We start from the raw sequence: 12,177 nt of genomic DNA, 5'->3' as shown, positions 1-12,177 counted from the left end.
ATGCGACTGAAATAATTACAAAGACAACACCAAAACAAACATATATTGAAATACGATAAAATAATAATATTACAGTAGCAATATTAAATTATAATATTATTATAGTAAACATAACTATATATAATAAAATTAAAATAATAACATGTGTGTTTATTTCATATGATATCTAAATGCATCTCAATTGATTATAAATTGTATCTACCGCGTTATGAATATTTAATTTACGCGCTATATATAACATTCACGGGGCTCACATAGGCATTTTAAAGATATCTTGATCTCATTGTGATATGCTAATAGCGTTCCTCAAGCAAAACAGGTCACGATACGTCAAAATGACGTGAATAAAATGAATCGTGACTGAAATAATTAACAATAAAATAATTATTACTTTAAAGCTATTTTTTGTCATTATGACTCTGTTCTGCTTGAATCTGCAGTAACATCTTGATTCATTGCATCGCAATACATACTAATATCGTCCTTAAACATATTAACGGATTTAATCGTAGTAAATTTTTACATGATAACAAAAAGACACGCTAAGAAAAATTTTTGGTTGAAAATGAACGTATCAGAAGATTCTAATCATACTAATAAAAAAAAAGGATTCTCAACTATAAGAATCATAGTAAATTCAACCAAACAATTCTAAATTGTCCGTTTTTAATCAGAATTTCGATTAAAATTCAACCCGATTCTTTTTTTCAGTGCAAGTAAATCGAGTAAGACCTCCATGAGCTTTGCGCTGAAGATAACGTATAAAAGCTCGATTACTCGCGACATCGCGCACGCACTATGCGACGTAAGGGGGTGAGTGTGCGCGTATCAGATATATCGCAGAGTACCGTACGTATCGCTATCGGTGGACGGTTTTAACATGGGTGGTTGCTGGCAGAGTGAGAGTGCCATATATATAGAGAGAAGGGGAAACTCGCCTCGGCACTCCAAAGTACACAGCCTCCGCGATTGCAGTGGTGTGCTCTTTCGGTTTCCTTCCACCTGGTTATCGCCTGATATTCATTCCCTCGCGGGCCGCGCGCCAGTGGTAACAGTCGGGCCGACAAAAACCGGTGGTTTCCACACGTTCGCCTCAGAAGGGCATCCGCAGAGGATCGACAGAATCCGCCCTAGGCCGCCGACACCATGAAACTTACGCTGTTCACGTGAGTAACCCGTCGACGACTCACGATCTCGAGTTCATCGGAGAATAATCGAGTGGTTCGACGCAAAAATGAAATCCATAATTCAAAAGGTCCTCCCGCTACTTCGCAATTTAAAATACCTTTACAGATCATGGATTTATTTCATTCTCGCATTGAGCTTCTCGATTTCTTCCCCGATTTCAACCACTTCATGGTAATAGAATCGCAATCGCGCCTGACTTTGAGATCGTCCTTATGCAATGAACTCCTCCATTTTCCTCATTGAACATTTGTTTCGCGATGTTGCTAAATAAGAAAGAGACGCTCCCTTTCGTAATCTCGAATTGGATATACGCGACAGGAAGAAGTAAAGGACCAACGAATAAAAAAGCAAATTATTCGATTGCAGTAATCGCGAAGCGAGATGCAATTACGTATTACACTGTTTGATTAAAGCAAGAAAGGGTTAATGAAGTTTGACGATCCAATCGTTCGCCCACTAATTTCGCGCGCACGCGCGATCGTAGATTATTATTATTCGTAGATCTGCACTTTTGGTGAAACCTGAATAATTCCAAGGCCGGTTATACGTTCGTGATTGAAAGGTACATGTATATATGCTACCCGTACACTTCGTTTCAGTCTTAATATCTGTCATCCTGTTACCTGTAATCAAAATCGCTAACACCTGCCAAGGAAATTGCGGCTGCCAGGCGTCGATAACTTTCGATCTTGCGGACGTAGATCGATTTACGATGCTTAATAGCCAATATATCCCGGATCGTTTAGCGTGGTGTTTCCACACGGATTGAAGATAATGCATACCGGTTCCTCTGACTATAAAACACGTGCCCTGACTCTATGAGAAGTTATTCAATCATAACGTTTTATACCGTCACCTATTGATTACATTCACACTATATACGCTCCCGTTCGACGACATTTCGATCGGATTCATACTCAGTCGTGAGTGCGGCTACAAATCGAGTATTAATAACGGGATGCAGAGAGGCACGTTATGCAAACGAACAACTGCAGTAGCTGCACGGAGTCCTTTCCTGGTTCTGACCAGGAAATTGATTAGAAAAGCTATAACGAGAGTGAGAGCGCATAACAGCGATTATTATTGAAATCGAAATTAATAAATGTATGTCCATTTATTCGAGGAGAATTTCGTATAAATATAACGGATGTCACACCGTTGCTTCTATCCTTGACATTATACTAATGAGCAATGCGTGGTAATGTGTCTTCACTCCTAAGTCGGCGTGAAAGAAAAATAGAAGAAGACATTTATTACTCGTGTTTTAATATTTCTGCTGAAGATTTTTCTTAAGCGCGTAATAAAAACGCATCAGACGCAGCGTATAAATTCATATTATTGTCAAAAGAATAAGAAGACTTGAAAAAAAAAATTAAAACAAACCGAGAAGCATAAGAAGAAAGAAAAAACTGAAAAAAGTTTACTTTTAGAGAAAGAGGAATAGAAAAATATGTAAAAAGAGAAAATTAAATTTAATATTATATATCTTGTAATTAGTTTACATAAAATGTTTGTTACTTAATTAATTGTGTTTTAAATAAAATTAATATTTTACGTTTTCTTGAAAGCAAGAAAGAATTAAAATATTTCCTTCAAGAAGAGATATATTTATTGAAACTGATTGCTTTAATTAAAGTTACGTTTTAAAATTTATATTACAGAGAGAGAGAGAGAGAGAGAATTCACGATTCCATCTTCAACTTGTATAACAAATATAATAAACCTTTTTTGCTGAACTCAAGGGAGAAGATGCGTAAAGAGAGAGAGGCTACAATGCTGAGAAATACTAAAATATTAGAAAGGTCGAGGGAAAGATAAAGGCGACAAAGAATTCTTATACGGGATAGGAGCAATGCAAGCCCACGCACAAACGCTAACGACATCCTGCAGGTGGAAAATAATGCGAACGCAATCGCTTTCCTCCAAGGCGAAGTTCCAGTGAAGTTCAGTGATCCCGCGTCACAATGCGATGTAATCGGACGAATGATGAATTACTTCATTCGCGAGATATTATAAATCAAGATTCGCGTACGCGGGAGATATTATGCTATCACGCAAAAATATATTCCATATTCGGACAGTTTCGCAATCCCGCACACAACGAGAATTATGTTCATTAATTACGAGTGGCTATTCTCGTTTACCGGTGAACCGGTTTGCTGATAAAAAGAAAAAGTAGATCGCAGATTCCACAGGCGGGTAAATCAATTGCACGAACATAACTTCTTTTGGATTTCAGTTTAACTTTCCACTAAGGTTTCTGTATTAAATATCATCACTTCGGATTCTCGCTCCTCTTTTTCAACAAGAAGACACTGTATTTTTTTGTTGCAAAAATACTTATATATTCCTAAAATGGTTCCTAGCTGACAACAATGACAAAAGTCACATAACATTTTATTAAAATAAAATATTAAATTGAAATATCCGAAGAAAGTTGAGTAAATATAAAAATTGACACGATTTTAAGACAAAAAATTACGATTCTGAGAATCAATCAACACTTGTCAATCAACTTCATCGTATCATTACTTATACTTTATATTATGACATAAAACAGATCTAAGCATGTCATGTATGCAATTTCTATTAATAATCATGAATCGATGAATTAGTGCCTACAACTTCCTTGCTGATTATTAAATACCGCCCCCTACTATTTAGTAATTTCGTAGTAAAGTAATTTAATTCAAAATTTTTTTGTTCAAAATATTTCAAATAAAAATAAAATCCAAAATGAATGACAAATAATTATAACATTGTAAATTATGCATTCCAAAATAGTGAGTTATATCATTTATAATGACGTAATTTAACGTGATATTTATCAAATATATTCGATCATGTAAGCAGTTTTGTATTGTGTGTTAATAAATATTTTTATTTATTTGCTTTATTTAAATAAATAAATAATTAAACGAAAAGAAAGGATTTTAAAAAAGATTACAATTTACCCCTGTAGAGTTATAGAATTTTAAGAACAAAAGTAGAACGAAACAATAATCCTAAAGAAACAAAATTAAAACTATTAATCTTCGATTATTTGCACTTCAATTAAAATATGCGGATTGTATCAATATAATCCTGTTAAACGTAGACGGTAAATGTCCTTGATAACGGTAAAAGCATAATATCGCGTGATGTCACATAATGAATAATGAGCTACAACGTTCCATTTCGAAGAACTCAAGAGTCAGATTTTTATCCTCGACATAACGAGAATATTCCTCTAGAATATTAATGAGTGGCTAGCTAATGCATCAACAATATAAAAGTATTCAACAACGAAGACGTTATCGTGGCACAATTTGATAAATGGTATACATTATTTTCAATTAACTTCGCATACAGACTGTGGGACAATTTTTATCCTTCGGAATGCATTCTTTCAACAATAAGAAGCATTACTTGCGAATAAAGGACTTATGTGCAATGAGGCGATAACAATTATACCCAGACGTATGAAAAAACGCATCAAAAAACTGCTAAAGGCCAATCTCTAGAGAAAGAGAAGCTCGATTGGAAAAAAAAATAAAAAAAAGACAGTTCGAGGCGTTGATAATGCTGACGTTAGCATCTCAGCTGCTGAGATCATATTTAGATAGATAAATATATTCATATTTGTTTTTAAATATAACTATCTAGAAGCACACAAATATTGTATTTCAGAAAGTTAATGCGAGTTGATATCACTGGTAAAAAATACAACAATATCAATAATATGTATAATATAATGGTAGTATAAATCTGCTTAAAGCACGTTCTATTCGATTTTACATATTCTTCATCGTCCAGTTCACTATTACTGTTTATACTGGATTTATATTGAAACTCATGAATGGCTACAAGGTCTCACAAACGTAATGAAACCACTTAAAAATTTGTTCGGCGTCGAAGAAAGCGTACAAGGTAATCTTGAGAAATTCTGGCAAAATTATCCTGTCTCAGACGACGCTATTTGATAAATAAGTACGTCAAGGAATCTGCTTACGAATTCTGTACGAGTAACGACCAAGTTTGGACATGTTGTAATATATTTTAAAATGTCTGCTGAAAATTGAGGACGCGAATACAACGTTACCGCTAACTACTGTTCGAAATTATTTATTTTATATTTATTGCAAAAATACAAAATTTCTTATAAATTTCCATTAATCGGGAAATTTTCTTTAAAATGAAACACAGAAACTTTTTTCTAAATTTTTTTAATAATTTTGGACGCAACAAAAATAAATTAATAATTTTTCTATTAATATCTTGTGAAAAAATTCAGATACATCTTGTCTCAATCATTCCCACGTGGCTAATGTCAATCATAAACACGACTATTAATGAATGACGAGATAGGTGAATGAATTAATCTTAAATATGAATCAAGCTTGCAGATCGATTGTCATTCTGCATTAAATGTGATTGAAGAAATAAAAGTTTAATAATACTCAAGTTTCAAAAAGAATTGACCTGTACTATTTCCACATTCAGGAAAAATATAGTAATGCTAACTATAAAGGTGGCAACTATAAGTTTTACGTAGAATTAATGTATATAATTGAATAAATTATTTTATAGTTGTAATAATCGTAAAACAGCATCTATCTCTCACTATGTAAATTAATTCTATGTATAAAACTCGTGTAATTACCATATTTATAATTACTACTATACATATTTTTTCCTTTAAAGGCGATCTCATGGATTCATAGAAGTAGCGGAAATAATTGTCTGATTATTGCGGCATACTAAAAAGTTTAGAAATTATTATTAAAATATTTAGATTTAAAGAAAAGATACGTTTTTTGTCAATTACGAAAACATTGTCATCTTATTATCTCTAGTGTCAAACTCTTACAGAAATCTAATCTACTGATCAATTTAATACTGAAAGACAGTAATTATATATTTAGGTATTTCTCTCTTACATAAATAATTAATTTTTTTTTTTTTCAGTATAATAAATTCGCCAGCATTAAGTTAGCCAGTATTAGATTTCTATAAGGGATATATATATGTCATCATTGTTCTCATTTCAATTCGCATTTCAAATTCGTACTTTCGCAATCGTCCAGCATGCGTATTCCTGCGGCGATCTATCGATCGAGATCACCGGGCTCGTCGTTTCCCGCGGATCCCTCGAAATTTCTCTCCCTTTCTTCATCCCAGGTTCGGCTGGTTTTCTTGACATTTGTGAGCCGCCTCACGTATGAATGTCCCGTCGTAACGGCGCAGCCAATCCCGAGCGCCGCGGCGAGTTGCACGAGAACCGTGCAGAGAAAGTGAGTCCCCGTGTACGTGAATGTCACAGGTCAAAATCCACCTAGTGTACGCGGATCTACTACGAGCGAACGCAAAATACAGGCAGCGCGCCGAGCGCACGTAATAATCGTTGCAGCGCACGTCGCGAGTATAGGATCTCTCGTCCTCGGATTCCTTTTTCGATCCTGGCAAAAGTTGCGACTGAACAGTCGTCCTACATACGTCCTGCGAAAATTCCTTTTCCCATTTCAAAGAAAAAATTTAATTTATTCCATAAATTAAAAAATCTTGAAAAGCAGATGTCAAAATTCAGAAATCTATTTTTTTTTTCAAGAGAAATCTTTGAAAAGAAGCAAATTTTTTAAAAGTTTTGGAATTCTAAAATTAGAAATAAGAATCGAAAAGAATTGAATAAGGTATAACTAAAGTTATAAAATCTACTTTTGTCGAGGAAAATCTTTAAAATTCTTAAATTAGAAACAATAATCGAAAAGAATAAGACTAAAAATTTAGATCAAATATATATTGTATAACACAAAATAAGTGTTGCATAATTTTATTCTCTCTATAAAAACATCTCGAAAATTTTAAAAATTGTAAAAGTCATGATGTGAATTATATAAGAAGTGAGTCTTATTGCGATACATAAAATGGCTCCTTTTAAGTCCTTAAAGTACAACTGCATAATCTCGCGCTCTACCTACTAAGTTCTCTAAGCAATACTCTGACTTGCATTTCACTGTTTTCTAAGTGCAGCCCGTCAATTTAACCGCAGTCGTAAACTTGTTTCGCGACGGCGTTACGTTGCTACTTAAATAACACACTATTTTTTAGCGCAAATAGTAATAATATAGATTGTACAGTTTTCACACGATCGTTCGATGATTTGACACTTTTTTCTCGATCAGAAAAATCGTTTTCTAAGGCGTTTGTATGCGTTTGTACACTATAACTTGTCGCACATCTAACAGTATGCGATATTTATGTATGATATTGCATTAAATATTAGCAACCCCTTCCCCTGTATTCTTTAAAGAGATATAAATTTCTATTTTTACGTAGCTATAACTAAATATTAAAAGAATTACAATTATAATATTAAAAAAACATAATTTTAACAGATCTTGTTAACTAATAATATTTTGCATAAATTGTACTATTTCGTGCAAACTGCGTACCAACTGTATTACTCTCCATATTTTAACATAAGCATGAATAATCATTTTTTATATGTACTTTTACCTGTTGAATTCGTTCATATTTACATATCACAAATTCAAGAAAAAGACTTCAATGAGATAAAAAAAAGGATGATTTTTATGGCATTATATCGACAGCAATTTTTTTGCTAAATTTCGTTATTATCGTGCGAAAGTATTAACTTTTAACTTTTGAAATGCATTTTATTTTGTTTCGGTAATATAAAATTGACAAAATACACATACACACCACACAATATGTTAAAAAAATTATAACTTTGACTCTCTCTTTTTCTCTCTCTTTCTTTAAAGATTTCTTTTCTTTTAATCTCATTGAACATAATAAATTATTATAAAAAATTTATTGTAAAAAATATCATATTACACGAACTAAAAATTAATTTTATAAGAATGTATCTTTCTCTTTCAATAAACAAGATTTGTAGAAGAAAAACCGTAGAGTAATTATATGTAATATTTTATCAACGATAAAATAATAAGAGATGCTAATAATAAACAATTATAATGTATGTAAACGTGTTCTTTACAGAATATTAGCCCTCTGTATAATAGCTGTCTGCAAATCGGCCGAAGAGGAGTATGATTACGAAGAAGAGGTAGCAGCGCCCGTGACGCCGGCGCCGACGAAGCCAGCAGGTGGTCGACTGGGAGGTCTTCTATCTTCGAGGGGACGTGCCACAATACCAAATGTAGGAAAAAAGAAAACACCGGTGAGGCCAACGTATTTTATATTAACACTGTTGCAGCACTGTGTGCTATATGCACACGGAGTAAACACGGAATAAAAGAAAATAAATTCAACATCTTAATCATACACGAAATAAATCTCTTTTCCTTCTTTCCCTTTTTCAGGCACAATCAACGACGTCAAAGCCAATAGAACAAGCACCCGAAGAAGACGAAGTGGAAGGTGAAGACGAGATTGATGAAAGTCAGGAAAACGAGGCGCCCACGACGACAACCGAATCTGCGAAAAAACTTCGGAATAATGGTGGCGTCAGGCCTTTCAGGTGATCACTTGTGTGCAGTGAAATATTCGGTATATATTTTAACGTCCAGATATTTTATGACAGGTGCGTACTATGTAATTTCAGATCAAACGAGGATCTTTTGGCTGCCTTGAAGAGGCGAAGAGCTCAGACAGGACCCAGTAATCAGTCACGTGAAACAGCTGCCACGCATACTGCAGCGGAACATACCACAGCCAAGTCAAAGTACAATACATTTCGTGAAAAAAAGATATTTACTCTCCAAGCAGCATTTAATAATTTCTATTATAAGAAAATAACATTCATATATACAATGTTCATAACGATAAATGTTTTAAGCGTTGTATGCTTCTTATACGCAAAACGTGTTATGTATATTTTCTAATTTTGTTGGGTATATTTCGAATCTCTCTTTTATTATCAAAAAATTGAAAATATTAATAATTATTCTAAAATTTCGTACTCTTCTTTTTCGTTAATAGTAAATGTAGAAAAAATTAATAATTCAATGATATATTTCCAGAGCCACCACAAGTAATCGTAGCAAGACAAGTGCAGGTGGCGAAGTAAAAACATCAGGACGCGGTAGGTTCGGAGGAAGAGGAAAGACTGTTCAAGAAGAGGTCGAGGAGACACAACGGGAGGAGGTCCAAGTAAAACCCAAAGCCAGCTCCTACCGCAGGCGCAGTTAAACCGGTCGCTATTTCGTGATGAGAATTGTCTAAGTTTGTTAATTTCTTAGAACGCGCATCAATCGAATTTCAACAACCGATCAGCGCCCGAAAACCGTTCGTCGTTCTTCTCACATTGTACAATTTTGTAAAACGATCCTGCTTGCCGAATTCTTAGAAACTCAAACAGAACAAAAAGTCATTCTGACATGGTGTTAAATGTCTTCAAAATAATTATTAAAAATCATTCGATCAGTACGGTTCATTTTAACGTCATTCTGACGTTGTCGTGACTCGTTTTGTCTGTGAATGTGATTTCGACTTCTGTGTATACAGCGGATTTTTTTATATACAATTAGCGCATAATAAGAATTGTATAAATACATTTTGAACACGAGTTATATGAAGACACCACGTTTTTCTTAAAGACAGTTTTGTTTATTTACGTTTTACTGCGCGGTATTAAAAATATGAACGATCATTACTAGAAAAATACGACGGGTGTTAATCGAAAGGAACAAGATCTTCCTCTTAATCAGGGAACACATAAAAGTCAACAAAAAATTAAAATAATTTTTATTTTAATTCTTAACGTCAATAAACAGTCAGATTTTATAACCAAGAATCATCATATTGACTTTCATGACGTCAAAATAAAATAATTCTTACTTCCTCTTGGTGTGTTCCTTGGGTAATCATACTAATTTTCGATTGACGCGTGTATAAGGGATGATGGAATAGTGATGTGTACATAGCAAAACACTGTCGTCCGTCAAGCACCTAAATCACCTATTGTATAAATGTAAATTAATGTGACAATAAAGTTTCTCTGGAAAGCGACTATTCCTTGTAGCTATTCAACTGTTTTCACAACATAAATCTTACTAAAGATACATTATCATTTATTACATAATTATGTCATTGAAATGGAGAATACGGAATGCTCAAGATTAATATACAAACTTGAGATTATAAATGAGATTAACTTCTGTAAAAAATTATATTTTTTTATGTAACATTTTTATAATGTATATCAAAGAAAGGCTATCTGTGTTAATTGAATTCAGAATTCAAAGAAGAAATATGAAAATGACTTATAATTATAATAGATAATACAAAGTTGCAAACAAAATAATAAAAATTCTTCAATTTGTCAGATTACTTATAAAAATTAATCAATATCTTAATTTTATAACTTTCAATAAAATATCTATTAATTATTATTTTTTAATAAAATTTGATGATTAAAATTTACTTTGTATGTAAATAAGAAATTACAGTCATTCTTAATTATGACGTAAACTATCAATTAATTATTTCTTACGTATCCTTCCAATTAGTATAGATATATTGTCAAGCTTATCTCATTACAAGATATATATTTTAATAATCTCACGAAAAAAAAAACAATAACTCATTGTTCATCAAAACAAAGATGAGAGGCAATTGAAGAAAAACGAACGCTACTAGACTTAACAACTTAGTTACATACACTATTAATCAAGTGTAAAATCTTTATTGCGTATAGCAAAAATTGTATAACAACTTCTATTTGTGCATGTACAAAATTTTACTTTTATATCAGGTAAAAATAAAACGATATTTATATCTATAAAAAATCTTCTAATTTTTAAAATATTAATATTGTATATTATATACACGCAACAAACATAATTAATTGCAATTAAATATTTACGTATGTTCTAAACGATGCTTTTTAATTATTCTATGTTATAATTTAAGCTAAATAATATTTTTAGTTATATTCATAGCTATTTCGCAGTAAAATGAAAAAAAACTTGTGAAAAATTTATTACTTTTACTCTGTTTCTCTCTCTAATAAACTCTTCATTATTTAATTCCTTATCGTAGAAATCTAATGACCAATTTATTACTGAAGAATTAAAAGCAAAAAGAGTCTAGAGATCTAAAAAAAGCACTGAATAATAGTATTCTTAGTACTTAAAATAATTAATTAATTACTGTTTTTCAATATTAAATTGGCTAATATTAATTTTCTGTAAGGACAGAAAGTGAACTTAAACACGTGAGTCACAGTTTGAGATTTAGGTGATCTCGTGACAAACGCATTCAATTTCTGACTCAGCCGATCGGTGCCGGACGCCTAACTATCACCATTATTGTCCCGTCATAGTTCGCAAATGATCGAGCCGTATAAAAATAATGCACACGCATCCTCGTGGAATGTGCACACAAGAGAAAACGTCCTACGACGAACTTTGGAATGTTGGAGGCGTTCGGGGCGTGCACTCCTGCATTCTTACATTATGCGAGTGTGGCACGAGAAGTGCCGCATTACCTACCACTCCCGAAACTCCGAAAGTTTGGTGCGACCGACCCACTTTATTGACGATAAATAATCCAATCACGACCTCTTCACAACGCTCGTTTAATGCTCCTTTCACCCTCATCGAAATGTCTCTTGCGCGCCCAAACTCATGATATGCAGAAGTGTCTTGAACTGCACGATCAAAGCAAATCGCGATCCAGGCCTTAAAAAGTAAAGTGTTGCTTGAACAAATCAACTGTTTATTATTTAATTACCAAGAAATAATATTAAGGCACGTTCTAATTACATGTAGTTTATCATAGTAATGACAATGCAAACTGTGTATTTTATATTATATATATATATTTTTTTTCAATAACAAATCTGTAGAGAGGAAGAGTATCCAGCGCGAGTCATTCCTCATCGCTCAATATTGCACATTTCAACACATATTGACTCCTGCAACACATTAACAATAACGAGTTTTCGGCACAAAGGATTTGAATGCTGGAAACTACGATCGGCGGACTGCGATACAAATCTGCGACTAGTCCAAAACTAATCGA

The 12,177-nt window shown here is 33.0% G+C and overlaps 1 protein-coding gene across 2 annotated transcripts; it reads left to right on the top strand.

Moving 5' to 3' along the window:
- The first annotated feature begins 962 nt into the window (after window positions 1–962).
- LOC108775643 (uncharacterized) lies at window positions 963–10,156 on the top strand. 2 transcript variants are annotated; one of them, XM_018542072.1, is made up of 5 exons: window positions 963–1,166; window positions 8,191–8,350; window positions 8,514–8,671; window positions 8,756–8,875; window positions 9,174–10,156. In XM_018542072.1, exons 1-5 carry the CDS (start codon window positions 1,147–1,149, stop codon window positions 9,340–9,342), a joined length of 627 nt encoding a protein of 208 aa, XP_018397574.1. In that variant the 5' UTR covers window positions 963–1,146; the 3' UTR covers window positions 9,343–10,156. The 2 variants fall into 2 exon arrangements, with proteins under 2 accessions (XP_018397574.1, XP_018397573.1); XM_018542071.1 differs by having other exon boundaries at window positions 8,191–8,371.
- The last annotated feature ends 2,021 nt before the right edge of the window (window positions 10,157–12,177 follow it).

This window comes from Cyphomyrmex costatus, unplaced genomic scaffold (assembly GCF_001594065.2).
Source record: "Cyphomyrmex costatus isolate MS0001 unplaced genomic scaffold, Ccosl1.0 scaffold302, whole genome shotgun sequence".
Taxonomy (NCBI): Eukaryota; Metazoa; Arthropoda; class Insecta; order Hymenoptera; family Formicidae; genus Cyphomyrmex; species Cyphomyrmex costatus.
The sequence above is the reverse complement of the archived record's forward strand: the minus strand, read 5'-3'. Positions and strand labels throughout refer to the sequence as shown.

Coding starts and splice junctions, on each gene's coding strand:
- LOC108775643 (XM_018542071.1), top strand. CDS start 1,147: ATGAAACTTACGCTGTTCAC. Junction 8,372..8,513: donor TAGGAAAAAAGAAAACACCG/GTGAGGCCAACG, acceptor TCCCTTTTTCAG/GCACAATCAACGACGTCAAA. Junction 8,876..9,173: donor CATACCACAGCCAAGTCAAA/GTACAATACATT, acceptor ATATATTTCCAG/AGCCACCACAAGTAATCGTA.